Here is a 27,491-nt window from a genome sequence, read left to right on the forward strand (position 1 = left end):
GTGTGTGTGTGTGTGTGTGTGTGTGTGTGTGTGTGTGTGTGTGTAGTAAGCAGGGTGAAAGAACATGGGTTTCTACCATGAGTAGCAGTGTTTACAGAATGGGGAGAAGGATGGGGGCTCTAGGGACAGATGGAGGCACTAGAGAAGAGCTGAGGGTAAAAGGCCCAGCCAGGTAAATTACTTCATATAGATTGAGGAATGGGGTCCAAGCTTGGGATAGAGGGCTTAGGGCAGGAGGGAAGGCTGAGGAAGAAAGGTGGTGATTCTCTTTTTTTTTTCTTTTTCTTTCTTTTTTTTTCTTTTTTTTTAAAGTAGTGAGGTTTGAACTCCAGGCTCTCTGCTTACAGGGCAAGTGTCTGCTGCCTGATCCACAACTCCACACCTTTTAGCTCTGATTGCTGTTGAAACAGAGTCTTACAGGTCTCACTTTTTGCCCAGCCCAGCCTAGACCATGATCCTCCTATTTATGCCTCCCAAGAATGCAGGTATATGCCACCACCCCTAGCTTTTTCTGTTGAGATGACAGTCTCATGAATATTTTGGCCTGGGCTGGCTTGGAACCTTGATCCTTCCTGTTTCCACATCCTGTCTAGCTGACAGGACCACTGGACCACTATCGAGTGACAGGGCCATGCCACTGGCCCCAAGCTATTAGCTGAGATGGAGTCTTGCAAACTTTTTCCATGGGACTGACCTCAAACCTCAGTCCTACTGATCTCCACCTCCCAAATAGCTGGGATTATCAGTGTAAGCCACAAGCACTCAACTAAAAAAAAAAGGTGAACATAATGAAGGGAGAGTCCTTGGATCCTGGAAGCAGGGGTGGGGTAGAGAGTGCTTCCATGGAAAAAGGAAAGAGGGCATGAAATCACAATCTTAAACACCTCTAACCTCTCCTAACCAGCTTGACAGCTGCGCCTATGAGGATTGACTTCCAGGAGCCTCAATTTTCTCCCCTGAAAATGGGCCATCCGATAGTATCCCCCCTTCCTGAAATCTGCAGCAAACTAAGGGATTAGTAAAGCACAAAATTAGGGCTGACAGAGAAATTATGTGACTCTAAGAGAAGAAGTCTAGGGAAGAGGAGCAAGGGGTACCCAATCTTCACAAGGTCCCTTATGCCAGATGCTTCACACCTATTATCCTCACGACCCAGATTTTACAGAAGAGGGAACAGCTCAGAGAGATTAAGTAACTTGTCGAAAGCCAAACCACCAGTAAGTGGTAGAGCTGAAATGTAAGCCTGAGTCTATATCGTTCTGAAGCCAGGATCTCCACCCTGACAGAACCATGCCACCTAGCCTTCAAAGCAATGATGAGTGTACAACAGGCAACGCAGACAGGCAAGGTGATAGACTCAGAAGCTGAGGCTCCCTGTAGATGGGAACTCTCTTCCTCTGAGCTTTAGGCTCCTCTACACTAGGCAAGGAGCCTTTTTCCCAGCCAGGTGGTGATTGGGACATGGTGAGCATGGGACAGTACTGCAGATCAATGAACACATTTCAGTTCCTCAAGTAAGACAAACTCCAACCACCAGCCACCAGCTAGCTCATTGTTTATTGAGACACATCACAAGGCACAGTCAGGGGACAGGACTGTAAGTTGAATTAGGGAAAAAGGGATGGGTCTAGTAGGAGACTGGAGAGGTAGGAGGATCTTTGGGAACCACTCCTGACTCCCTTCTGTGCCCCCCTTAATCTTCCCTGGACTCACAGCAGCAGACAGGCAGTAAATGAAGGAAGCCAAGATGCCAAGACTGCCCACTTCCCATGGTCAGAAAGTCAGTACTCTAGCTGATGCCCCTAACCTCCCCTCCCAGCCCATCCCAACCAAGTAGAAAACCTGGGCGGATCTGAGCCTCACCCCAAATGCAAATCATATGCAAATCAAGTGGTATGAAGAACTGGTCCCCTGGGCTGTTTCTGCTCCTGAGAAAGAAGGTGGGAATGGCAGCAATGGGCAGGTAGGTCGGGAGGGTGGGTTTGAGACCCCACTTGCGAAGCCCAAACCACTAGTATCTCCGACTGGATGTCTTGACCGTGGTGGTCTTCCGCAGGATAGATGTGCCCCCGGAGGCTGCCCCGCCTTTGGCCGTGCTGTAACCCATGCTGGAGCTGAATCCACCTTTGCAGTCCCCCCTGCTGCCTGCCAGGGTGATGCCACCTCCATAGCCTGTGGAGACGCCTCCGCTCACAGTGGTGGAGTTGCCAGTCACCGCTGGAAGGCAAAGGCTCTGGGTTAGGCAGGCTGGGGTAGCAGAGCCATGGGGAAATGGGCAGAGAAGCCCAGTCCAGAAAACTCTAGACTTGGCTCCAGAGGGACTCATGGAGGGGCATGGAATGAGTAGGCAGCAGGGCTCTGGGGCCAGGCCAAGGACAGGGCAAGGACTAGACAGCAAATACTCACAGATGCTCACTGCACTGGGACACTCGCCAGACATCCTAGGGGAAACAAAGGCCAGGAGAGGTCAGTGATCTCCAGAGCCCACAGGTACATCCTCTCCTTCCTTTCCGTCAGTGTCACCATCCATTAACACAGCCATGAGAAGCCTTGCCATGGACCTCCCACCACAGCTGGAAGCCAGTATGGACAGAGGACAGAGACTGCGAGTAGGCCCAGGACCACAGACAACACCCTCACCACAAACCCAGGACCAAACCAAGACCCTTGCTCATCCGCTTTCCACCCACTTCCTATCTCGGCCTTAGTAACTTCTCCAAGGACAGAAATAACCTTTTTTTTGCTTTCAAAGCTTCCACTGATGGGGGAATTTGGACTTGTCAGAGGAAGCTTCCATCCTGTGGTGCTGCCATTATCTCACAGATGAGGGATGATTTTGCATCCAGGAGGTGAACAGGCACAGGCTCGGTGAGCTAGGTGCCTGCCCCATTCTGTCTTACCAGTGTAGACTACACAGCCCCTCTCTCTCTCTCTCTCTCTCCCCTCTCCCTCTTCCTCTCCCTCTCCCTCTCCTTTCTCTCAGGATAAAAGGGCAAAGGGGCAGCCACCTGCTCTCCTCGCTCTCCAGCAGCTTGTGGTAGGTAGCAATCTCCACATCCAGTGCCAGCTTCACGTTCATCAGGGCCTGGTAGTCCCGTAGCAGCCGGGCCAGGTCCTCCTTGGCCTGGTGCAAGGCTGTGTCCAGATCCACAAGCTTCTTCTTAGCATCCTGAAGCGCTAGCTCCCCACGCTGCTCTGCTTCCCCAATGGCTGTCTGCAGCTGCTGACACTGCTCAGAGGGGTGAAAGGTATTAGGAACATCCTCCAGAGTCACCTCTCTTTCCTCAAAACCAGGTGCCACCACTACCATCACCATACCCCTTCCCAGATAACCAAGGAATGGGAAGGGAGAAATATGTGCCTGAGAGCAGAGTTACAATGAGCAGAATCATGTAGTCCTGACCGATGTCAAACTTCAATCTCTCTTCCTGAAGCTCAGCTCAATGTTTCAGAAGAAATGGAATAAATGTCACAATTTTTCTATTAGCCAAATGCCTTGTTCTGATCAGGAGAATTCACACCTCTTAGCCACACCTTAGCTGAAACCAACATCTAGACCTAGAATTTAGAAACTTCAGCCTCCTGTTTTTGACCTTCTAGAAATGAAATTGATGCATCTTCTTGGAAAAGCTCATCCTGCTTGTTTTACTATTTATTTACTAATTATTTATTCATTAATTTACTATGTATTTACTATTTATTAGACAAGTTCCCTCCCCAGTTTCTTCTTTAAAAAAAATTGACCAGATTCCAGTGGCTCAGGCCAGTAATCCTACCTACTCAGGAGGCTGAGATCTGAGGATTGTGATTCAAAGCTGGCCTAGTCAGGAAAGGCTGTGAGACTCTTATGTCCAATAAACTACTCAGAAAAATCCAGAAGTGGTGCTGTGGCTCAATTGGTAGAGTACTAGCCTTAAGCACAGAGAGGCTCAGAGACAGTGCTCAGGCTCCTAGTTCAAGCCCCAGGACCAGTGCAGGGGGGGGGTTGAGGGAGGACCTCAGTCTTGGGGTTCAGCATTTAGTTGCCCATCCCTCTGAAGAACAGACCTGGCCCCTCAGGCTCACCAGTCTTGCCAAGACCCAGGCCAGACCCCCCCCAAGGACCCCAAATAGAGGCCCACCTGCTTCTTGGCTGCATCCACCTCCCCCTGCAGCCTCTGGATGGTGCGGGTGAGCTCCGAAATCTCGTTCTTGGTGTCCCGCAGGTTGTCCCCATGCTTCCCAGCTGTCACCTGCAACTCCTCATACTGGAGGCCAAAGAAGGGTTAGGGAGGTGTTAGAGCCCCAAGCCCACCCTCTAATGGAGACCTTCATGAGGGCTGAGTGCATTCGTCCCCAGTACTCTGAGGGCCCAGGGCAGGGCGGAGGGTGGGGGGGGGCTGCAAAAGGTGCAGCCTGAGCCAGCCTTCCACTCACCTTGGTCTGATACCAGGACTCAGCCTCTGCTCGGCTTCTCTGGGCAATCAGCTCATACTGGGCACGGACCTCTGCGATGATGCTGTCCAGATCCAGGTTACGATTGTTATCCATAGACAGGACCACATTGGTATCCGACACATGGGTCTGTACTTGGCTCAGCTCCTGAAAAAACAGAAGCAGCTGCCACCAGGCCACAGAGAAGACAGCAGGGGGTGGAGGACAAGGGCTCTGGGGGGCATTGGAAAGGCCACCCTAGTTGTCTTAAAAAAAAAAGCATTGTGTAAAACTACCCAGGGTTGCCCAAACAATCAAAACAATAAGATAACTTCTAACATAATGCATGAACTAGGGCAAGGTTAGCTGCATGAACAGATGTCTATTTTCCCTCTCTGGCCCTCTGTGTTATGAGTGATTGACTAAGAGACCTGGATGCTTACTTCCATGAGTGTCTCAGGATTCATACACGCACACACACAGTCTGGGATCAGTCAAGGACAGAAATGGAAAAAAGACTCAAGGCAGCTTTTCACAGATCGGTCAACAATGGCAATTCCTGCCCTCACAGGAAGTATTCAAGTAGAGGTCAGCTGACTAACAAATGATTTTCAGGTCCCAACGGATTCTCAGAACCCCTGGTTCTCTAGGGAATTCTTGTTAATTCCAGCCCCCTTCTTCCTAGTCTGTAATGCCTCTTAGTCTCCAAGGGGAAGAGTCTTAAATTGTGTGTGTGAGAGAGAGAGAGAGACAGAGACAGAGAAAGACAGAGAGAGACAGAGAGACAGAGACAGAGAAAGAGTCAGAGAGAGAGAGAGAGCAGAGAAAGAGACAGAGAGACAGAGATAGACAGAGAGACAGAAAGAGACAGTCCTGAGGTTTGAACTCAGGGCCTGGGTGCCATCCCTGAGTATTTTCACTCAAGACTAGCACTACCACTAGAGCCACAGCTCTACTTCTGGCTTTTTATTGATTAATGGGAGATAAGAATCTTACAGACTTTGCTGCCCAGACTCAATCCTCAGATCTCAGCCTTCTAAGTAGCTAGAACTACAGGCATGAGCCACCAGCACTGGGCTTAGAATCCTGGATTCTATCCCCATCTCATTCCTACTCCAGCCTGGAATCCTACTCCCTCTCTGCCCATCTCTGCTGTTCCATCCTTTACCCCAGGACAAATTGGCCAAGGCAAGGACAACACAAAAAAAGTGGCAAGATTCTAGAGTACAAGAAGCAAGTTTGAATTCTGGCTCTGGCCTCTCACTTAGCTCTGTAACCATGAGCAAGTGACTCTGAGCCCATGAGCCCTGGACTATACAAAATGGAGACAATCATGGTACTTAGGTTATAGGAACTGTTAAAAGGATTATACAAGAAGTTTCACCCAGTCCTGGCTCATTGAAAGTACTTCACACATGGGACGGGTCAAGTCCCCATCTTTTGCCAATTAGGCTGACTGGCAAATTCAATGCTATATGTAAATATATGCAAATTCCCCCCTCTCCATTGGCCACCTCACCATTTCATAGAGATTCCGCAGGAAATCAATCTCCTGAAGGAAGGTGTTCACTTTGCCATCCAAATCCATTCGAGTCATGTATGCTGCATCTACATCCTGGGGTGAGAGAGAACAAGACAGCCAGCTCAGCCTGGACAGGGCCAGGGCAGGGTGATGAGGGGGGGTCCCTTCATTTCACTCCAGTTCAGCCAGCACCCTGGCAGCCAAAGACCACCAATCACACTCCCACCATCCACTCACCTTCTTGAGCACCACAAACTCGTTCTCCCCAGCAGTACGCTTGTTGATTTCATCCTCGTACCTGTTCCAAGGGGAAGGTTCAAGTCTGCTCAGCCCAGATCTGCATTTGAGTCCTTGAACCCACTAGCCCAATGAGTTTCCCCCATTGCACAAGTACATCTTTGGGGAGTGATTCTTTAATACGGACAACTATTAAAGAAACTTGGGATGCTTCCTTAGTTTAAATATCCTCTTTTCCTCTTCTGGGAAAAAGGGCATGGAATTAGTGCAGGAACAGACATCCCTTTGGATCAGAGTCCTTAAGAGGCCATAGAGGAGCAAGTGAAAGTGTGCCAACTGTGGTTAATTACTGTGTTCCCTTTCAACAAGACCATGTCATGAAAAAGAACCAACTTCTCCTCAGCCACTTCTGCTGAGACTTTCAAGTTTAAAAAAAATGGCTATCATCAGTAATCGTAGTTATTCAGAAAGCTGAGATCTGAAGATCTAGGTTTAAATTCAGCATAGGCACAAAAGTCTGTAGGATTCTTATCTCTCATTAACTACCAAAAAGCCATAAGGGAAGGTATGACTCAAATGGTAGAGCATCATCCTTGAGCCAAAAAGACAAGTGAAAGCTGAGTTCAAGGCCTTGAGTTCAAGCCCCAGTACCAGCACATTCACACAAAAAATAGCCAGGGTCAGGTTATGGAAAATGGAAAACACACAAACAAGCACACCAATTCTCCCAGTGGCAGCAGGCCCTGGACCTAAGTCCCAGGGGAATCAGCTTTGACTGTACACACACACACACACACACACACACACACACACACACACACACCTTCCAGGAGCACCAAGGACCCTGGGAATGCATGACTGTGCTGAAGAACTCCATGCCTCTCCTCCCGCATCCCCTCACCAGGAAACCAGTCCTGCACTTTCCCTCACTTGTTCTTGAAGTCCTCCAGCACATCCTGCACGTTCCTCAGCTCCGAGTCCAGCCTTCCCCGCTCTCCCTGCAAGCTGTCCAGCTGCCGCCGCAGGCTGGCCACATAGGTCTCAAAGAGGGGATCTAGATTGTTCTTGGTGACCCCCATGTTCTGGCCCTGCTCCTGCAGCAGTGCCCACTTGGTCTCCAGCACCTTGTTCTGCTGCTCCAGGAACCGCACCTAAGCCAGAGAAAGAAAGATAATTGGGTGTCAGCACCACAGTAGGTCAGCATCGCAGGGGTGGTAGAGCAGCACCTGCTCCTCACTGAGGTTGGGGTCCTGAGGGAACTGGACTCTGAACTCTCTTTCACTCAAGGCTAGTGCTCTACCACTTGGAGCCACAAATCTCTGGTGATTAATTGGAGATAAGAGTCTCACAGACTTTGCTGTCTGGACTTGTTTTCAACTGTGATCCTCAGATCTCAGCCTTCTGAGTAGCTAGGATTACATTATAATGTTTCTGAATCTGAATTCTGCATCAAAACCCACTGTTCAAAATGTCAGTGATCGCTGGCCCTGGTGATTCAGACCTGTAATCCTAACACGTAGGAGACTGAGGTAAGAGGATCAAGAGTTCTAGGCTAATCTGGGCTACAAAGCATAAGCAAATAAAAGCATCATAAGCGGGGTAGAGAGAACAGAGAAAGACATGGGGAGGGGGAAAGGAAAGGGAAGGTGGCAAAATGTGAAAAATTACTAAATTTGAAAGCATATAAGAGTATGTTGGGCTGAGTGCCCGGTGGTTCCCACCTATAATCCTAGCTGGTCAGAAGGCTGAGATCGGAATATTGTGGTTCCAAGCCAGTCTAAGCAGGAAAATCCATGAGACTCTTATCTTCAAATAACCACCAAAAAGCCAGAAGTAGAGCTATGGCTCAAGTGGTAGAGCACCATCCTTGAGTAAAAAAGCTAAGGTACAGTATGCAGGCTCTGAGTTCAATCCCCAGGACCAGTACACAAAAAAAATTATAACAGGGGGTTGGGAATGTGGCTCAGTGGTAGAGTGCTTGTCTCACATGTATGAAGCCCTGGGTTCAATTCCTCAGCATCACATAAACAGAAAAAGCCAGAAGTGGCGCTGTGGCTCAAGTGGTAGAGCACTAGCCTTTGGCTGAAGAGCTGAGGGACAGTGCCCAGACCCAGAGTTCAAGCCCCACAATTGACAAAAAATAATAACAATAGTAATAATAATAAGTTGAACTATTCTTGCAACTTCTCTACAAATTCCACATTTTTTTAAAACTCAGCTTTTTCCAAATGCCAGTGGCTCATGCCTATCATTCTAGCTACTCAGGAGGCTGAGCTCTGAGTCCCTGTGAGACTCTTATCTCCAATTAACCACTCAAAAAATGGAAGTGGGGGCTGGGAATGTGGCTTAGTGGTAGAGTGCTTGCCTAGCATGCATGAAGCCCTGGGTGTTCCTTCCATTCTCCAGTACCACATAAACAGAAAAGTCCAGATGTGGCACTGTGACTGAAGTGAGTGCTAGCCTTGATCAAAAAGAAGCTCGGGGACAGCACCCAGGCCCTGAATTCAAGCCCTACAACTGCGGCGGGGGGGGGGGGACAGGGGAAACAGCTTTAAAAAGAACGTCCATGTTTTGCCTATAGACTCAGAAGAAGGCCTATAAAGTGAGTTTGACATCCATCCCCCTACCCCCACTTCCAGGGCTCTGAGTCACAGGACACCAACCCCTCAGACCTCCAACTCTCAGGCTGTAATTCTCTGAGCCTGAGAGAAGTTTCTGCAACTCTGACCTTTGGAACAGTCTCACGAAAGAACCAGAAGTCACTAGGGGAGAGGGTGCGTGGGTGGGCAGGGCAGCTTGCTTCACTCCCTGTAACCAAGTCACTGCAGCTCCCACCTCCACAGTGCGCCAGGCCCAGGGTCACATGTCACAGGTGTTTCACGCAACAGGTGCACTCAGTGCCCAGGACCATGGAGCCAGAAACCTAATTTCTAGCTCCATTTCTGTCTTCCAATACCTGTGTGGCAGGTCTCAGTTTTCTCATCTCAAAAATGGGGACATCACCTATGTTCTTCTCACGAGTGCCACATGAGAAAGAGAGAGGGAATATTCTTTGTAGAAGTTCCACCCGTGGGAACTAGATCTCCTTGTTGAGTGCACCTCCTATCATGACCCCCACTGCCTTGGCTCAGGGCAGAGGGAGACAATGCCAGCTGACCAAGAAATGTCCAATCATAGTATTCTTAGTTACCCTGGAAGCAAGAAAAGGGTTCAGAGCACTCCTGATCAGCAACAGACCCAGAGACTGCCCTCACTTGTCCAGCCCAGACTGACCTTCCCAAACAGGGAGCAGAAAAAAAAGGAAGCTTCCACTGTGATCTCCAACTCTGTCCCAACCCTAACTTCTCCTTAAGCCTCCTTCCAGGCTGAAAGAAAAGTGGGTAGACAGGGCTCTAACACTTCATTGCAGTGACTTGTTGGACTCCCAAGACAATCCGAGTTTTAGATGTGAGACAAGGCTGCTTCTAATAATCTCATCACAGCCCTAGGAAAACCTCCAACACAGGCTGAGCTTGGCCCCTCAGTCTCCCAAGTACAATATAGATTTCCAGGCCAGCTCACAGCAAAGACCTTGCAGACTCTCCCAGCCATCAGACCCCAGGGTCAACAGAGATCAAAGCCGTTCTACCCAGCCTGCCTCAGGGCACGTAGGCTGCAGCAGCCTCTGCCCAGCCCCTCCTCCCTTCCAGGCCTTGCTTCCATTCCAAGCCCTCCCAGTTCCACTCAGCCCACCTTGTCTATGAAGGAGGCGAACTTGTTGTTGAGTATCTTGATCTGCTCGCGTTCTTGGGTGCGCACTCTCTGGATCTCGGGGTCTATCTCTACGTTGAGGGGAGTCAGCAGGCTCTGGTTGATGGTGACCTCCTGGATACCCCCAGGAGGACAGGCAGGACCAAATGTCTGTCTTCCAGCCCCCAGACCCACATAAGCCCCGCTACCCAAGCCTAAGCCTCCCAGAGCCCGACCCGAAGAAGCCCCACGGGCCACACTGACAGAGATGCTTCTGTGGTCTCCAACATTATAGAGACTCCGGCTGCCAAAGCTACCCATGCTGGGGCCACAGCGGGCCCCACCACCACTGCCACCACTTCGGGACATGGTCACCGAGCTGAAGTTGGTATGGGTGCGGCGACCACCCCCTCCACTAGCCGAGTTGGAGCTGAAGCCTCCTTTGGTGGAGTAGGTCTGCCGAGACATAGAGGATCTCATGGCTGTCGGACAGAGCAGCTAGCTAGCAGGCTGAGAGATCGAGAGAACACAATGAGCTACCAGGCCATGGATGGGCCTTTTTATCTTTTGCCAGCTGGGCTGGCCCTAAACTCCACACACATTCCTGCCCCATTGCCCCAGGAGGAGAGGGAGGGGCCCTGTGGGCATGGAGGGAGTCCCCTCTCCCCCAGGAGGTAGGAGGGGGCCCCTCCCAGCCATCACTTGTATGCTAGAGCTGGGACTAAGGTGAGACTGTTTGGAGAGGAAGCCACCTTCTCCCCCCTCAGGCTCTCCTAACTTGGAACAGGATGGTATGGGCTCCCACAGCTGCCCCCACCGCCCAGTGGCTGACTTGGTCTCCTCCCACCCAGCTCTGATGGCCGTTGTCAATGGGGCTCTGTTCTGTAGGGTTTGTCCCAGGGCCCTGTGGTAAGCCAAGGCCCCAGGGCCCAGGGCTGTGCAGGTGGAAGGGAAAGAAGGTTGGGCAATGGGCCGCTACAAAGAGTTCCCAGGCCTGCTGTAGTCCCACCCTCCCAGCCCACGGCCTCCTTGTCTTTTTGGCAGGACCACGGTGGGGGACACAGGTGACAGGGTAGAGGTGGGGCAGCCTGTTCTTTTGTCAGCTGGATGGAGTTTTTGTGCAGGACAACGTAGATTCAGGGGCAGAAAGTGGGTCCCTGCCAGAATGTGGGCCTGGGCAGGTAATGGAGGTAATGGGGAATAGAGGAGCCCAGGCTCTCAAGCAGGAGGCTGTGGCTTAAGTCCTCACTTCATTTCTTTCTTCCGAGGACTGAAGGGAGGTGGCAGGTTTTAGCTACCAATTGAGGTCCCTTACCCTTTCCACAAGGGCCCAGCTGCTTTGGAGGGAGCTGAATGTGAATAGAGGGCCCCCCTTTCTGCAGTCCTGGCTGGAGATGCCAGAAGTATGTGATCAACAAAAACCCCAAGAGGTCCATGGTGGAGCCCATCATTTTCCTTCTTTCCCTAATCACCAAGAGTCTAAATCTTTGACCACAAGAGGAGAGAGATTAGGGGGCTCCTGAAATCATTCCAAATGTTTATCCTGGTTTCTATCCACTTGTCGGGACCAAACACGGTCCACGCAAAGACAACGAGACTCCCAATGTAGGGACCTAGGTTGATTGAAGAAGTGACAGAGACTGACCCTCATCACCTCCTTCAGCTTTCAGCAAGAAAACAGCCCCGAGAAGACAGAAACTGTCCTGATCCCAATAGAGAGGCCGGGGCCCTGCCAGAGGAGACAGAGGAAAAGTCCACTCTGCAAAGGGTGAACTAATTCAGTAGTGATACTCATTCGACACTATGTTGAAACTGAACTATACAACTTGCAAGGGAAGGGGTGAGGAAGGAGGTTGGGAGGGGGGAAAGTGGGAGAAAATGAAGGAAAAGGTGACACTGTTCAAACCATAACTGTAACCCCTCTGTATATCATCTTTATTATAACAAAGTTTTATGTCCACTCTGGCCCATAAGGGAGCAGTAGTATCTTTTACCCTAGGGCCTCTAGGAGAATACAAGTAGCTCCCGATTGCTTGCCGCCATCATGAGGGGTAGGAAAAAGATAACTCATAGATCTGATCCCTTCATGCCTGACAGACTCTCCTTTCCTTCTGGGACTTAAAATACCAAGAATTTAGGGGATTTGGGATGAATCTCCACAGGGCTGTGTACCTCCTTGAGTAGCTCCCAGCCTCTCTGGGCTCCAACACTTCTGCTTCTAAGCACAGTCCACTGTAGAAATCCTTGGGGGAAAATGATAGCCTAGCCTGAGCCGTCATTTCCCATCAACCTTTGTCTCCTTTCCCCAGGCTGTGATCACTTTCTCAGCCTCCCTTATCTCTTCCTGGGCAGCGTGGGAGAGGAGACGATCGTGAGTGGGAGCTAGCCTCCAGGAGGCGGCTGTAGCCCCCTGGGCCCAGCAATGATGTCAACCCTCTGAGTCACCATGTGGCTGGGGTGGTGGGAGTGGGAGTCAGGCTGTAAACAGAAATATACCCACCCCAGAGACTGGCATTCAGGCATGCAACTCCTTCATACATTTACCCAGCGTGCTGTGCATGCCAGGCCTTCCCTGTGCTGGAAGCAGGTGGCAGGTGCACAAGCAGCCTAATCACTGCTTTAGACAGCCTCCCTCCCACCTGGCCCACCACTCACCCATTCGTGTCCAACAGGATGGGAGAGGTCTCTGACTCCTGCAGCCCTTCCTCCTGACTCAACTGCCTGACATCCAAGCTCAGACCTCTTCTAAGTATTCTTGGAAGGAAAAACTCAGACTTTTACATCTTTCGCCTGAGCAATTTTTTTTTATTTTATTTGGGTAATTATAAAACAAAGCCATATCTATAGTCTATGAACCAGACTTCCGTTGACACCACCTGACAACGTCTATAGGAAATAAATGCAGTGCGGGGATTATTTCATTGCTCTCGGCTTCATTGGTTGACTGAGCCTCTTGAAATAACTAGAACTCAGCCTCTGTAGTTAAACATCGACCATACCTACAACCCCAGAAATCCAGAGGCAGAGACAGGAGGATCAGCAGAAGACAACCAGCCTCAGAGACATAAAGTAGAGATCTGAGGATCACCATTCAAAGACAGCGTGGCAGGAAAGTTCATGAGATGCTTATCTCCATTCACTACCAAAAAAAAAAAAAGTGGAGCTTTTTAGGGTGGTGGCTCAAGTGGCCTTGTGCAAAACACTACAGACCCTGAGTCCAAGCCCCAGCACCAAAAAAAAAATAAAACACAGGGATTAAATAGTGCTGCCACCACAGGATAGAACCCTAAACATGGGCCAGCCTGAATGCAGAGCAACAGAGAACACATGGGGCTGAGGTGCTGCACCGAGAGGAGCAAGATTTTCTCATCTAATCAGCACTAATGAGCCTTCCTACATAATCCAGAGAGGCCCAGACACTTCCCATGCCATCATGTGTTTTCTCCACACTGGTTCTGCCCTCCTTGCCTCTTGCATCCTTCCCAGTCTCTACCCTCCTCTCACCATGGAGCTTCTCCTTGCTTCCTGCTTTCTGCTGCTCAGGTTGACCAAAGGGAGCCTAAGGAGGACATCCCAGAGGGACTGAGGTCCTTCCCAGCTCCCCTAATTCCAGGACATCAGCTTCCTCCCAGGTCCCTCCTCCACCTCTTCTACCCAGACAGTATCTCCTCCATTTTCATCTCTACACTGGGTAACCAGCTCCTCTGAAAGTCCCTTCAATCCTGGACAAACTGAGGCACCTGACCACCCTAGCTCTAGGTGGGAAGCAGCTTCTCAACTTACTGCTATGACTACTCTTTTGGTGAATTATACTTCTGGAAGTAATCCTCTCATTCAAGTTAATTCAACTCTTGGGTCCTCACTTCCAGGACAACAAAGAATAGGAAGGAAAAGAAGGAGGAAGTGAGAAAGAAAGAAAGAAAGAGAGAGAGAGAAAGAAAGAAAGAGAAAGGAAGGAAGAAAGGAAGGAAGAAGGGAGGGAGGGATGGATGGAGGGAGGGAGGGAGGGAGGAAGGAGGGAAGGAAGGAAGGAAGGAAAGGAAAGGAAAGAAAGGAGAGAGGGAGGGAGGGGAGAGAAAGAGAAAAAAAGAAATAAAGAAAGGAAGGAAGGAAGGAAGAAGGGAAGGAGGGAGGGAGGAAGGAAGGAAAGGAAAGGAAAGAAAGGAGAGAGGGAGGGAGGGGAGAGAAAGAGAAAAAAGAAAGAAAGGAACAAAGAAAGAAAGGAAGGAAGGAAGAAGGGAGGGAGGGAGGGAGGGAGGAAGGAAGGAAGGAAAGGAAAGGAAAGAAAGGAGAGAGGGAGGGAGGAGAGAGAAAGAAAAAGAAAGAAGGAAGAAAAGGAAGAGGAGAAGAAGGAGGAAGATGAAAAAGAGGAGGAAGAAGAGAAGGACAAATCTGGCCACAAGCAGTTTGCTGCATGAACTACAATGTGTGACCTAGAGCAAGGTCATTATTGGCCAGGTACTGGTGGCTCACACCTGTAATCCTAGCTACTTAGGAGGCTGAGATTGGAGAAACACAGTTCAAAATGAGCCCAGGCAGAAAAGTGTGTGAGATTCTTCATTCCAATTAACCAGCAAAAATCCAGAAGTGGAAGCATGGCTTAAAGGGTGGAGTGCCAGCCTTGACTGAGAAAGCCAAGCAAGAAGAAGACTTGAGTTCAAACCCACCCACAAGAAAAATAGTCAATTGAACCAAGCTAACTCTGATGCATTGCTCTCCCCCTGTGGTGCTGAGTGGCATCATTCCCACACAACCCTGTGAAATGGATGCTGCTATTTGTTTCTGTTAACAGCTGAGAAAACTGGTAGATAGGATCAGTCACCTAGTGAAAGATATAGCACAAGGAAATGGCAGTGCTAATTTAAACCCAAGAGTTCCAGCTGCAAGGAACTCTTTCTTGGGTAGTTTGACAGAAGGACACATTGATCTGAGGAAGGACTGCCCTCCTCCTAATGCAAAAGAGAAATATTGCAACCTCCTGCCACACAGTCATCAGAGCTGGAAGAGGAGCCAGGTCTCCACTTGGGTCTGGAAAGCAAAAAGAGGAAGGAGAGACAGCAAAAGCCCCCTTGGTGGCTAATGGGCAGAAGAAGTTCTCCTCCTACCCCTGGACCCCTTCCAGGGGTAGGAGCCCAGGCTCCCCAGCTTCTGGCTTCCAGCAGAGAGCAAAAAGAGAAGATAACAGAAAAAAAAGATGTTTCCAGCCTACTGTTCAGAAAGGCCTGTGGCATGGATGGGATGGAATAGGAGCCAAGAGAGAAAGGGGAAAGAGCATAGTTTTAACCCCAAATGGCCATGAGGGCCCTGGCATGAGCTGAACAAAGCTCCTGGTGCAGGAAAAGCACTTAGCTAACAGAAACTGAGTTCGGTCAGAACCAGACAGGCACAGAGGCCAGGACAGCAACAGGTGTAGCCACAATGTGCCAGGAACAGGAGGAATCCATCCAGAAGGTTTGGACATAAGGGACTAGGGTACTAAAAATGTGGGTGCAGACTTGAGAAGAAAGAGGAGTAGGGATGAAAGGTCAGCACTGAAACTTGTTCTAGAAGGGCAATTGATGAGGGACCACAATGGAAGAACGGATAAAATATACATGGAGATACAGGAGATGGCGTGCATTCAAGAAACACACTGGATTGGGGACCAATGGCTCATGCTTGTAATCCTAGCTACTCGGGAGTCTGAGATGGTCCCTCATCAACTGCCTTCTAGATCAAGTTTCAGTCAACCTGGGCAAGAAAGTTGGTGAAACTTACCTCCAGATAAACACCAAAAGGACAGAAGAAGTAGAGCTGTGGCTTAAATGATAGAGTATTAACATTTCTGAAAACAGTGACACAAAGCTGCACTTTGCCATAGAGATTCTTTGTCTCTGCCCTTTGGTCTCCCCTCTCAATGTCCTTTGGAACCAGTATTTGAGACTATTGCTTAGCATCTGTGCCATTCACAATTTAACATCTCTGAGTCAGAGCTCAGAATTGGTTAAGTGGAAGTGGGTGGCAAGAACCAGGCTTACTGGCCTTGGAGAAAGCTGAATCAGGGCACCCATGAGAAGAGCTTGAAGAAGGGACACACTGTTCCCAGCACAGGGGATCTGAACTAGTCAAAGGAGGCCAGCACTGAGTCCCAGGGCTCTGGGAAGGAGGCTCTGGTTCTCCTGGGTGGGAAGGATCATGTTGGGAATTCCAGAAGGGAACAGGCCCCTTCCAGAGGGGCCTCAAGGCTAGGACAGTGCCTCAAATCTGAGTGTCCTGAATACAGTTTGCAGGAAGAAGATAGGAAGGGCACATAGAATAAAAAGGAAACATGGCGGTGTGTCTTCACAGGGCAGTTAGGCAAACAGAGGACCAGAGAGAGGAGGGAGGAAGACAGAAGTGGTATCCTTGGCTCCAGCCTCCATCCTCTTGCCAACAAGCCTCTCCCCTCTCACTAAAGAACAGTGTATGTGTGTGTGTGTGTGTGTGTGTGTGTGTGTGTGTGTGCATGCATGCATGCACGCATGCACACACACACACATGTGAATGCACACAACATTACTGAGACTTTAACTCAGGGCCTGAGTACTATCCCGTAGTTCTATTGCTCAAGGCTGGCGCTCTATCACTTGAACCTTTTGGCTTTTTGGTGATGAATTGGAAAGAATAGTTGTATGGACTCTCCTGCCTGGGCTGGCTTCAACTGTGATCCTCAGATCTCAGACTCAGTGTGAGTCACAAAATAATATTAGCACTAGGGATACTGCCTGGCCACGCCCATCCAGGAGAGTTCCCAGCTCAGGCTGAAAGCTATAGGGAATGGGAAGACTGAGACTGACTGGCTGGAGGATAGGTTCTGTGCACCTTGACTTGGGGTGGGGGGGTCACACACATAAGAAGCCAATGGCTGAACACTCAAAGCAGAGATGGAGCAGGACTTTATTGATGGTCTCCCTCAGAATCCCTTGTGGGCAGTGGACCCGAGGGGATAGGGCAGGGAGGTAGGTGGCCTTCTGGTCACTCAATATATAATGGATGTCTTCAGACTCGACTCCACTGTCTTCTTCACAATGGTGTGGCCAGAGCTGGAGCCAGAGCTAGAGCTTGAGCTAAAGCCAGAGCCAGACACAGAACAGGAGCCCAGAATAGGGCGGCAGCCAGAGCCCGGGCCAGCATGGAAGCCTCCGGTCACAATGCTGGAGCAGCCAGACCCAAAGCCGCCTTTGCCGCCTCTGAGTGCACAGGTGCCCACGCGGCCGCCACCGGCTCCTCCACGTGCCAAGACGCTGCCGTCCACTGTGGCTGCCAAGAAATGCCCGACGGTCATAGCAGGGTCCTCAGTGCCCTCATGAGGACCGCCACATTTGAGCCCCCCTCATACTTACAGATAGTGACCTGGCTGGGACACTCTCCAGACATCCTGGGGGAGAAAAGACAAGATGAGAAATGTTAACAACAGATGTAGGTGCTTAGGCACAGCCCACCCAACCTCTCCTAAGATTTACAGTCCCCAGTTCAAAAGCCTTCTGTTGATCACCCTTCATGACTCACAGTGTCGGGAAATCTCCCAGAGCTCCGTGGGGGTAGTCTATACTCCTACCACCCACCCAGTCACACTTTCCCAGCTCCCTCCGACCTGTCCCACCTGCACTCCTCGCCCTCCAGCAGCCTGCGGTAGGTAGCGATCTCCACATCTAGGGCCAGCTTGGTGCTCATCAACTCCTGGTAATCACGCAGCAGGCGGGCCATGTCCTGCCTGGCCGATCTCAGAGCTCCTTCCAGCTCACTCAGCTTAGCCTGGGCATCCTTCAGAGCTGTCTCCCCATGCTGCTCAGAATCAACAATGGCTGACTGCAGGTTGGCATTCTGGAAATGGAGAGAAATGAAGGGGACAGTGGGTGTACGCCCCAAAGCCCCATGGAAGACACAATGGAAGAAAGGGCACAGACCAAAATTTCACAAACCCAGAATTACTGCAGCTACCCCATCCTCCAGCTCTTCTTGCTGCAAGAGAAAGAATGGCCCCCACAGTTTCCTTACCTCCCGTACAAGGTTAAATGGGATCACCCAAAAGTTTTTGACCACCCAGAACCTCAGAACATAATCCAATGTGGAAGTAGGGCCTTTACTGATGTACTGAATTAAGGATCATATATTATCATACTGTAATTCGGGTGAGCCCTAAATGCAGTGACTGGTGTCCTTAGAAAAAAAAAGGGTTGGAGACATGGCTCAGGTGGTAGAGCACTTGCCTAGAAGTACAATCCCTGCATCCAAATACAGTATGAAGAAGAAAGAGGAGGAGAAAAAGAGGAAGAGAAGAAAAAGAAATGGAGGGGAGGAGAAGGAAGAAGATAAGAAAAGGAGAAAAAGGAGGAAGAGGAGGAGAAGGAGGAGGAGGAGGAGAAGGAGAAGGAGGAGGAGGAGGAGGAGAAGGAGGAAGAAGCAGAGGCAGACAAAGAGAGATGATGCCATAAAGATGGAAGTTTCCAGACACTAGTGGCTTATGCCTGTAATCCCAGCTATTCAGGAAGCTGAGATCTGAGGACTGTGGTTCAAAGCCAGATCAAGCAGGAAAGAGGCCCTAAGACTCTAATCTCCAACTAACTAGCTCCACTAGAAGTGGAGCTGTGGCTAAAGTGGTAGAGTGCTAGCCTTGAGAAGAAAAAAAAGCTCAGGGACAGCACCAGGTTTTTAAGTTCAAGCCTCAGGACCAGCATTTAAAAAAAAAAAGTGGAAATAGATTCTTGTAGGAAAGGCTTTGTGTGAGGAGCCATATTTCTAGGCCTAGATACTCGGTAGAAACCTGTGCTTCAGAGGCAGCTGCAGGATTCTGGGCCCCATACAGAGGGTCCTCAGGAGACCCAGGAATCAGTATCAGAAAGACCACACAGAGGATTCTAGAACTAGAGTTCAATTCCACTGGGGAAACATTGGACAGGAAATTGAGCCTAGACTCCGGTCCCTTCACCCTCAGATCCATTTCAGAGGAGAGCTGCTAAGGAAAGTCTGGAGATAGGGTGACCTCCACACGCTCCAAGAACCTTCTCCACAGGGCCCTCCCTGCTCAGGAGGGTGCTTGGAAGTGAAGAGTAAGTGCTTGGGGAACCTACCTGAGTCTGTGGTCTCTGCTCCCCAACCCTCTGAGCACCCCAAGTCAGTTTTTGCAGTTTGGGGAACAGAAATTAAAGATTTCAACAACTGGTAAGCTGTGATATCACACTCTATGATCATGCCCCACTGGCTCTCCCTCTTCTGCCTACATCATACCTACATCTTTTTTTTTTTTTTTTTTTGGCGGTTGTGGGGCTTGAACTCTGGGCCTGGGCGCTGTCCCTCAGCTCTTCAGCTCAAGGCGAGCGCTCTACCACTTGAGCTACAGCGCCACTTCCGATCATACCTACATCTTGCCTGCTCCCCTACCTCTCACCTCCCCCCGACAGCTGCCCAGGAAGAGCAGTGCTGAGCCTTCAAGTCTCTGCTCAGTTTGAGAAGAAGAGTCAAAGAAGAGATAAGCAAAGAGATAAATTAACTTTCTTCCCAAGAAGACAAAAGCAAGAGGTCCACCTGGAAGTGAAGTCACTACAAGTGACAGTCACCCAAAAATACCAACGTGAGAGCTAGAGTGCATAGGATTCAGGAGGTTGAATTCACTCAGAAGGGAACCCACATGAGTGGCTCACAGTCACTTATCCAGGAGCATGGGGGCCGGGAGCTTCACCTGCTCTTTGAGGCTTGCAATCTGACTCTGCAACTTGTGCATGGCATGCTGCAGCTGGGATATCTGCATCTTGGTCTCCTTCATGCTGTCCCCATGGTGCTGGGCCGATGCCTGGAGCTCCTGGTACTGAAGGGAGCGGTGTAGACACAACAGGTTAGGAAGATGGCTGCCTTTGACCCCAACACCAGAGAACATCCCATCTCCCAGCCCTCAAAGGTGCCTTCCGACATCTTCATTTTCCTGATGCAAGTCAATGATGAGTCCAAGGCATGGTGGATGTGCATGCAGAAAACCCAGCCTTCTGGAAAGAGCCCTGGACCTCAGAGAGTTATCAAAAGCCTCCCCAATTACAGGTGCTGGTGGTTCATGCCTGTAATCCTAGCTACTCAGGATACTGAGATAGAAGGCTCATGGTTCGAAGCAAGCACAAGCAGACAAATCTGAGAGAATCTTGTCTTGAATTACCCAGCAGAATGCCAAAAGTGGAAATGTGGCTCAGGTGGTAGAATACTAACCTTGTGAGGGGAAAAAAAAAAAAAGCTCAGTGACAGGCCCTGACGTCAAACCCAAGTACTGACACAGAAAAGTAAAAAAATAAGCACCCCAGTGGGAACCAAGATGTTCCCAAGAGCAGGCCTTTCCACCTCCCCACCACCACCTGACCCCCGCACCTTAGTCTGGAACACAGTCTCAGCTTCAGCCTTGCTGCTCTGTGCGATCTCCTCGTAACGAGCACGGACCTCAGCAATGATGTCGCTGAAGTCCAGGCAGCGGTTATTGTCCATGGACAGCACCACAGACGTGTCGCTCTCCAGGGGCCGCAGCTGGCCCAGCTCCTGCAGCAAAGATTGACTCAGTGTCCACACCTTGATGTTCTCTCTTTGATAAACATGCCCACACTCTCACTGCCAATCACCCACATTCTGGAGTTCTGAGTGCAGGCTGCCCTTGGTGGAGCTCTGTATCTTCATTGAAAAGGGAAGGCCAGCCTGTCTGGGTTGCCTTTGAACCATGATCCTCAGATCTCAGCCTCCCTGAGCAGCCAGGGTTACGGGCATAAGCCACCAGGGCCCAGTTTACATCACCCACTGTTTACTAAGTCTAGTGCTTGGGTCTGTAGGAAGCCAGCCTTGTGTGCTGTTCAAATCTGGCTATCCATTGATGTGTCCCCATTATCTAGCAATCCACACAGTGACTTCTCAGTAGCTGATTGTCAAATGACTGAGTGATCACAAATCCAAGCTTCCCTTTTCAGTCACCCCCTCCTAGCTGCTCTCCCCCCGCTCACCATGACCTTGCCCACATTGTCCCCTTCATTGTTCCAGCCCACCCCAGCAAAAGCTCACTTCTTCATACAGACGCTTCAAGAAGCAGAAGTAATCTCTCAGAGACTCCAGCTTGCCTTCCAACTCCAGCTTGCTCAGGAAAACCCCATCTACATCCTGGGGACAAGAAGATAGAGTTCATACATCCTTCCCTTCCTCTTGATGGGCCCTGTACTGACAGAGGAGTTGTCCAACTCCTACACTCCCTTCCTACTCCAATCCCACCCTGGCCTGCATGATTCTTCAGCCTACACCCACCCATGATGCCTCTAGGAAGCCCTCCCTGCTAATCCCACTCTTCTCTACTTCCTCCACTCCGTCCTCACCCTCTCCTGCAATGACACCCAGATGCCTTGTCTGGAAGGATCTCTGTGTCTAGGCAAATGTCCTATTTCAGAGGAGGACTGCACACAGAGGGACGGCCAGTCCTCCATCAGAGGGGCTCTACCCTCTGCCCTCCCAGCCTAGGAGCAGACTGCATAGTGGGGGGTGCACGTTCCGATTGGAGCATTTGCCCACCTTCTTAAGGACCCCAAAGTCGTTCTGCACCATGGCATGCTGGTGTGCCTCCTGCTCGTACCTGCCAGGTAGATAGAAAAGGACACATCAGATGTCTGCTGACGTCAGAGCCCACAATCCTGTCCCCAAGTTCTCCATCCCTGAGCAGGGGCCTTGCCTTTAGATACCCAAAACCTCCCCAGAATGGGAAAGACGGAAGAGAACAGTGGAAGGTATGACACTGGTCAAGAAGCGTTGCACCCATAACCTGACGTGTTGAATTGAAACCCCTTTGTACAGCTACTTGAAATGAAGAAGAAGGATTTTCTAACCTTATTTTTTAAATCATTGCTATCTCTCTTCTCCTTTCCCACTGGGAGGTTTTGTCACATCAGCCCAAGTCCTCTGTGACAATAGACCACATGACTTCACAGTTTGTAAGGCAATTTAAACGCCTGTTCTCAGGCTGAGTGTGTGGCTCGGTGGTAGAGAACTTGCCTTGTGTATGTAAGGACATAGGTTCAATCTCCCCTCACTGCAAAAAAAAATCCCACCAAATGCCTGTTCTTACTACAGACAAGTATCATCTGTGGTACTCAATTTGGGTTTTATGAGGAAAAAGGACTAGACTAAGATTCTCCTCCTCCACCACAACCACCACTCACAGTGATTATCCCTAGGAGACCCAGAACCCTGAATCCCCCTTTCCTCCATCTCCCACCAGCCCTGGAGGTCAGAATAGAACCTCTCTCCAGTGTGCAGGTGTGGAAACTGAGGCAGGCAAGTGGATAAAGCGGCTACCTGAGTCCGCATAGCTTATCCTCAGCTCACAGCCTCTCTCGCCCACATCTCCCTTCCGCACAGGGCTCTCTCCCACACCATCAGGTAAGAAGGCCAGAACCACAGCCCCACTGTGAGTGGTGGCATGGTCCTGGGGACAGTCCCACTCAATTCATTGCCTTCTGGAGACCAGAGGACACCTGAGTCACTTTAGCCCACAGCCTGCTAAACAGGAAATCTCCTGAGAGAAAAAAAACCCACTGAGGCATTATTTAAATAAGCCCTTCCTAGCCCTGACCAGAAACCTGGGCCCTCCTGACAAAGCCCATAGGAATGGGCCTCAACCCAGGGGTGAGATAGATCCACCTTGAGCTTCCTCTAGTGTGTGCAGACCTGGGCAGGTGGCTGCCTGCGGGTGAGGGGGAAGGGGAGGTAGAAGGAGAGAAGGAAGATCCGTGATGCAAATGCACTGAGGGAGACCCGCAGGCTGGTGGAAGTCCTCCCGGACCTTTCCCATGAGGGAAAGCGCCACTGCCTACTTGGCTTTGTACTCCTGCTCCTGCTCCTGGCAGGCCCTCAGCTCAGCATCCAGCGCCCCTCGGTCTCTCTGCAGCTGCTCCAGCTGCCTCCTGAGCTGGTCCAGGCAGGCTTCGAAGACAGGCTCCAGGCCCCGGGGCCTGTCGTTCACCTCCAACTGCTGCAGCAAAGACCACTTGGTATCCAAGACCTTGTTCTGCTGCTCCAGGAACCGCACCTGCAACCAGGGAACAGAGTCCCTGAGGCTCCAGCCACTGGAGAGGGAAGTTTTGGTATACACTCCTGACAGTCCCCCTCTCTCCCCTGAGAACAACCACATGATTGGATGGGTTAACATAGAAGTGTCTTTCCCTGTATTGTCAAAGCCTATAGAATTCACAAACTTTATGAACCATGATAAAATGACAATTTGCCTTGTTAAAATGTGTCTGTGACTTTAACTATCTCACAATACTGTGAAATGTATGTAATCACTTAATCTCAATTTTAAAAAATTGTTTTTTAAAAGAAGGGTCTTTCCCACTGCTGATCAACGTTCTCTACCCCTAAGTCCCAGTCCTGGAATAACCAGGCCTTAGCCTACACAGGGAGATTCCAGTTAGACTACAGGAGGACTTCCTTGCTGCGGAAGAAAAAAAAAATGGTAGAAGGAGAGCAGACTTGCCCTCTCTCACCTTGTCGATGAAGGAAGCAAACTGGTTGTTGAGGGTCCTGATTTCTTGGGTCTCCTGTGTCCTGACCACCTGGAACTGGGGGTCGATCTCAATCTTCAGGGGTATCAGCAGACTCTGATCCAAGGTCACTTCTTGAATGCCCCCCGGAGGGCACAGTGAAAGCCCAGGCCCACCACTTCCTTTTGCAGGCCATACCCCAAGCCTTCCCCAAGACCCCCAGGCCCTCCCTCGAGCACCTCCCTGACAGCCCCGGAAAGAGCCAAGGCTTCTGGTACTAAAGGCAGCCCGGCCACGGGCTCCTGAGAAAGCTGTACTGGCTGAGTGCGCACTGAAGCCCCTCTGGGCCCGGTAAGGGGAGAGAGACATGGCAAAAACAGGCAGTTCACGTAGCTACAGACAGACAAGAGGGTCAAGGTGTGTGTGTGTGTGTGTGTTCCTGCCCTGGGGCTCAGGCACGGGACTTTTATCCCCTCCCATCCCTGGGCTGGACCTTGGAGAGCAAGATGCTCTGAGTCTGACTGTGTCGGCCACTTGGCTCCGGCTGACTTACTATGACACACCTGGAGAAGGGATGGCAGACACGTGCAGAGATTAAGGGAGAAAGAGGCCCAGCTCCCTGCCTGGGGAGCTCCGGGGTTGGCAGGAGGAGACCAGGAAGCAGACCTGGATCACCACACTGGACAATGGGCAAAGTCACAGAGGACCATTCCAGGAAGGCTTCCTGGAGAAGGAGGCAGGAGGAGAGAGAAAGATGCTTAGAGGAGATGAGGTGGGGAAGAGGGAGATGAGGTACCTGGCACCCTGGAGATGCAGAACAGAGGACAATTCTTTGAAAGGAAGACTTGACCTCAAAGAGGTGGAGGAGGGAGACCCTGTGCAGAGCTTAAAGCGGGGAGGTTAGCAAGATGTTGCTAGTCTTGTCGACTGAAAGGTACTTGAAGATTTGGAAATGGCATAGAAAAAGCAGGGCACCGAGTCCCTCCTCCAGCCCAACCCAGCAATCATCCAAGTGACACCACCCACGGGAGCAGGCCTCCCCAGCCAGGATCTCCACAGGGTTTCTGTGTGTCCAGGGTACAAGGCAGAGGCACCAAACTTCAATATAAAAATTTCCATGCATGTCATCCTAGCTCCTCAGGAGCTGAGATCTGAGGATCATAGGTTCAAAGCCAGCCAGGGCAAGAAAGTCCATGACACTCTTTTCTCCAATTAACCACCAGAAAACTGGAAGTGGAACTGTGGCTCAAAGTGGTAGGGTGCTAGCCTAGAGCAAAAGAGCTCAGGGACAGTGCCCAGGCCCTGGGTTCAAGCCCCACAACCAACTCCTCCCCCCCCCCTAAAAAAAGTGCATTTAGAAAACTACTTTTGAGGGAATAGGAGCAGAAACTGAAACATTCACATCCTCCCAGGATGGACTCGGCCTCTGAGAACAAAGTCCAACCATCACAGCAATACTCCAAGGTTCCCCAAGGATTATTTTGTCCAGCTTCTTGCCCAAAGCATACTTCTCTGGCCTTCCCAGCTGATAGAGCTGGATAAAGCTGGACGGATCTGGATGTACCTGGATAGAGCTAGATAGAGCTGGATGGAGCTTACAGCTCCAATTCTTAGGAAAGTCTACAACTTCTTGCAGGGTGCTGGTGGCTTACGCCTGTAATCTTAGCAGCTCAAGAGGCTGAGATCTGAGGATCTCAGATCATGTTTCAAAGCCAGCTCAGGAAATAAAGCCTGTGAGACTCTCTCGGTTAGTTAATTTCCAATTAACCACAAAAAAATCTGGAAGTAGAGCTGTGGCTCAAGTGGTAGAGTGCTAGCCTTGAGCAAAAAAGCTCAGGGATAGCACCCAGGCCCTGAGTTCAAGCCCCAGGACACACACACACACACACACACAAGAATGTCTACAACTTCTTTAAGTGATAGCAATGTTTTTGCTCCCTGAACCCCCACCCAGACCCAGAGCTTGGGATATTTGAAAGGTAGGACACTGGGGTCTCTGACCATGTTGTTAAAACAAACTGCCTTCAAAACACCCAAGAGAGGAGCTATGAGGAAGTAAGTCTTTGGTAATTAGAACAGTTCTGCGGGTGCTCCACCCAGGTCAGACAATCCTGAGCCAGCCCCTCTCCCCTCCCATCCGGGGATTACAAACCCCTTCCTTCCGTTTCCATCCAGCAGCCACCCCTGAGTGACACTGAAGGGGAGGAAGAGGCCAGCCTTGGGCCTCTGATCAGGACGATTAAGGAATTCATGACACAGGGGCCAAGTAAAGAAGGGAAGAGGAAGAGGAAGGAAAGAGCCAGGAGAGCAATAGGCTCTCCTGAGCAATAGACTCCAGGCTGAACTGCTCTAGGTCCAACCAAGAAGGAAAGAGCTTGGAAGTAGCTTTGGTAGCACTGAGAGCATACCCCAACTTCTCCTTATCCCCAAAACCCATACTATACAGAGGCAAGACTGGGCCTTCCTGCCCTACTCTGACCTTCCTCAAACACATCCCTGGAGCCCTACAGGGACCGACCAGGGCCAGCCTGTGCTTTCTGCATTGAGAAGATGGAGGTCAGAGGTCACACTTGGCAAAGAATTTCCCAAGATATATATAATCAGAGACTATGAGAGCAGAAGGGAGCTTTGAGGTCACGTGATCCACAGCCCATCTGCATGCTTTCTTGGGGAATCTTCAAGGTCACAGCAGTTGACCTCTAAATCTGCCATGGCCTCTGAGGGGCTTGCCTGAGACCACTTACATGGTACTCAGACTCGAGCCATAAGCCCCAAGAGCGGCCCAAACCAGCTCCTCTCCCTCATGTCACCCTTCACCCTCTGAACATGAGATGCTGCATCTTCGCTTCACGGTGTCTGCCCCATATCTCCCTCTCCAGTCAGTTCTGCATCTGCTACACAGGAGGCATCAGGAAGTATTTGTTGAAAAAGATGAGTCCAGATCCACAAATGTCACCCTGGAACCTTCTCAAATCTCCAGATTTGTAAACACTGCCGTATCACATGCTTACCCTGGGTGACAATCACTTGAAAGATCATTTGAGTTCCTAGGTGCCAGTGCTCACAGCTATAATCCTAGGTACTCAGGAGGCTGAGATCTGAGGATCATGGTTCAAAGCCAACCCAGACAGGAAAGTCCATGAGACTCTTGTCGTCAATAAACTACTCAGAAAAAGCCGGAAGTGGCACTGTGGCTCAAGTCATAGAGCACTAACTAGCCTTGAGCACAGAGAGGTTCAGGGACAGTGGCCAGGCCCTGAGTTCAAGCCCTAGGACTAGCAAAAAAAAAAGATCATTTGGAGATGGAGAGAAAAACACAACAGGAGCTGGATGTAGCTCAGTGACAAAGTACTCACCTAGCAAGTGCAACATCCTGGGTTTGATCCCCAGTACCCAAAATAAAAGATTTTTTTTAAATACCAGTTTGGAGATGGACAGAGGCCCCCTCCAGATGGGAGACATCTCCACACACTAGCATCCAAATCACACAGCAGAATTGCAAGTGGCTCATGCTTCATGACTAAATATTGCTAAATCCGGCAAAGACTCGGTGGGAGGTTTTTCCTCACCTGTCCCCCCTGCCCGGGGCAGCAATCCATTATCAGTCACATACCTGGGCCACAGTCCCTCCCTGGCCCAGTTCTGCCTCCAGGAAAAGCCCTGGCCAGCCATGCTGCCTGCAGCTTCCTCCTCAGCTGTGACTCCTGGACTTCTTTCTCTGAGATAGCTCTCCAGCCCTGCCTTCTTTGTGTGGTTGGTTTGGGGGGGTTGGGGTTTTTTTCTTTTATTATTCATTTGCTTTGTGTCCAAATGCCATGTATTCATACATTGAACCAAGCACAACTGAGCCTCCTAGGCACCAGGCCTTGGGCTAAGAGTGAGGGATTGAGGTGATGCCAAGGTTTGGGCCCCTGCACCAAAAGACCTTAGAATTCAACAGGGAAACAGACACTAAGCAAGTAATTAGACAAATCTTTAACTGCAGTTATGATGAGAGAAGAGATGGAGCGGAAGGAAGGAAAGAAGGAAGGAAGGAAGGAAGGAAGGAAGGAAGGAAGGAAGGAAGGAAGGAAGGAAGGAAG

General features: G+C 50.3%; 2 protein-coding genes across 2 annotated transcripts; both read right to left on the reverse strand.

Annotated features, from left to right (window-relative positions):
- Positions 1 to 2,011: 2,011 nt before the first annotated feature.
- Positions 2,012 to 10,386, reverse strand: Krt79 (keratin 79, type II). The gene is made up of 9 exons (XM_013032454.1): positions 9,905 to 10,386; positions 7,103 to 7,323; positions 6,173 to 6,233; positions 5,933 to 6,028; positions 4,417 to 4,581; positions 4,122 to 4,247; positions 3,009 to 3,229; positions 2,407 to 2,441; positions 2,012 to 2,217 (listed from the first exon to the last, which is right to left on the reverse strand). The coding sequence occupies exons 1-9, from the start codon at positions 10,379 to 10,381 to the stop codon at positions 2,012 to 2,014; spliced, it is 1,608 nt and encodes a 535-aa protein (XP_012887908.1). The 5' UTR covers positions 10,382 to 10,386.
- A 6,512-nt stretch (positions 10,387 to 16,898) lies between these two features.
- Positions 16,899 to 23,778, reverse strand: Krt78 (keratin 78, type II). Its single transcript, XM_013032424.1, has 9 exons — positions 23,413 to 23,778; positions 22,741 to 22,955; positions 21,443 to 21,503; positions 20,945 to 21,040; positions 20,270 to 20,434; positions 19,599 to 19,724; positions 17,523 to 17,743; positions 17,263 to 17,297; positions 16,899 to 17,179 (listed from the first exon to the last, which is right to left on the reverse strand). The coding sequence occupies exons 1-9, from the start codon at positions 23,776 to 23,778 to the stop codon at positions 16,899 to 16,901; spliced, it is 1,566 nt and encodes a 521-aa protein (XP_012887878.1).
- Between the last annotated feature and the right edge of the window lie 3,713 nt (positions 23,779 to 27,491).

This window comes from Dipodomys ordii, unplaced genomic scaffold (genome assembly GCF_000151885.1).
Source record: "Dipodomys ordii isolate 6190 unplaced genomic scaffold, Dord_2.0 Scaffold155, whole genome shotgun sequence".
Lineage (NCBI taxonomy): Eukaryota > Metazoa > Chordata > Mammalia > Rodentia > Heteromyidae > Dipodomys > Dipodomys ordii.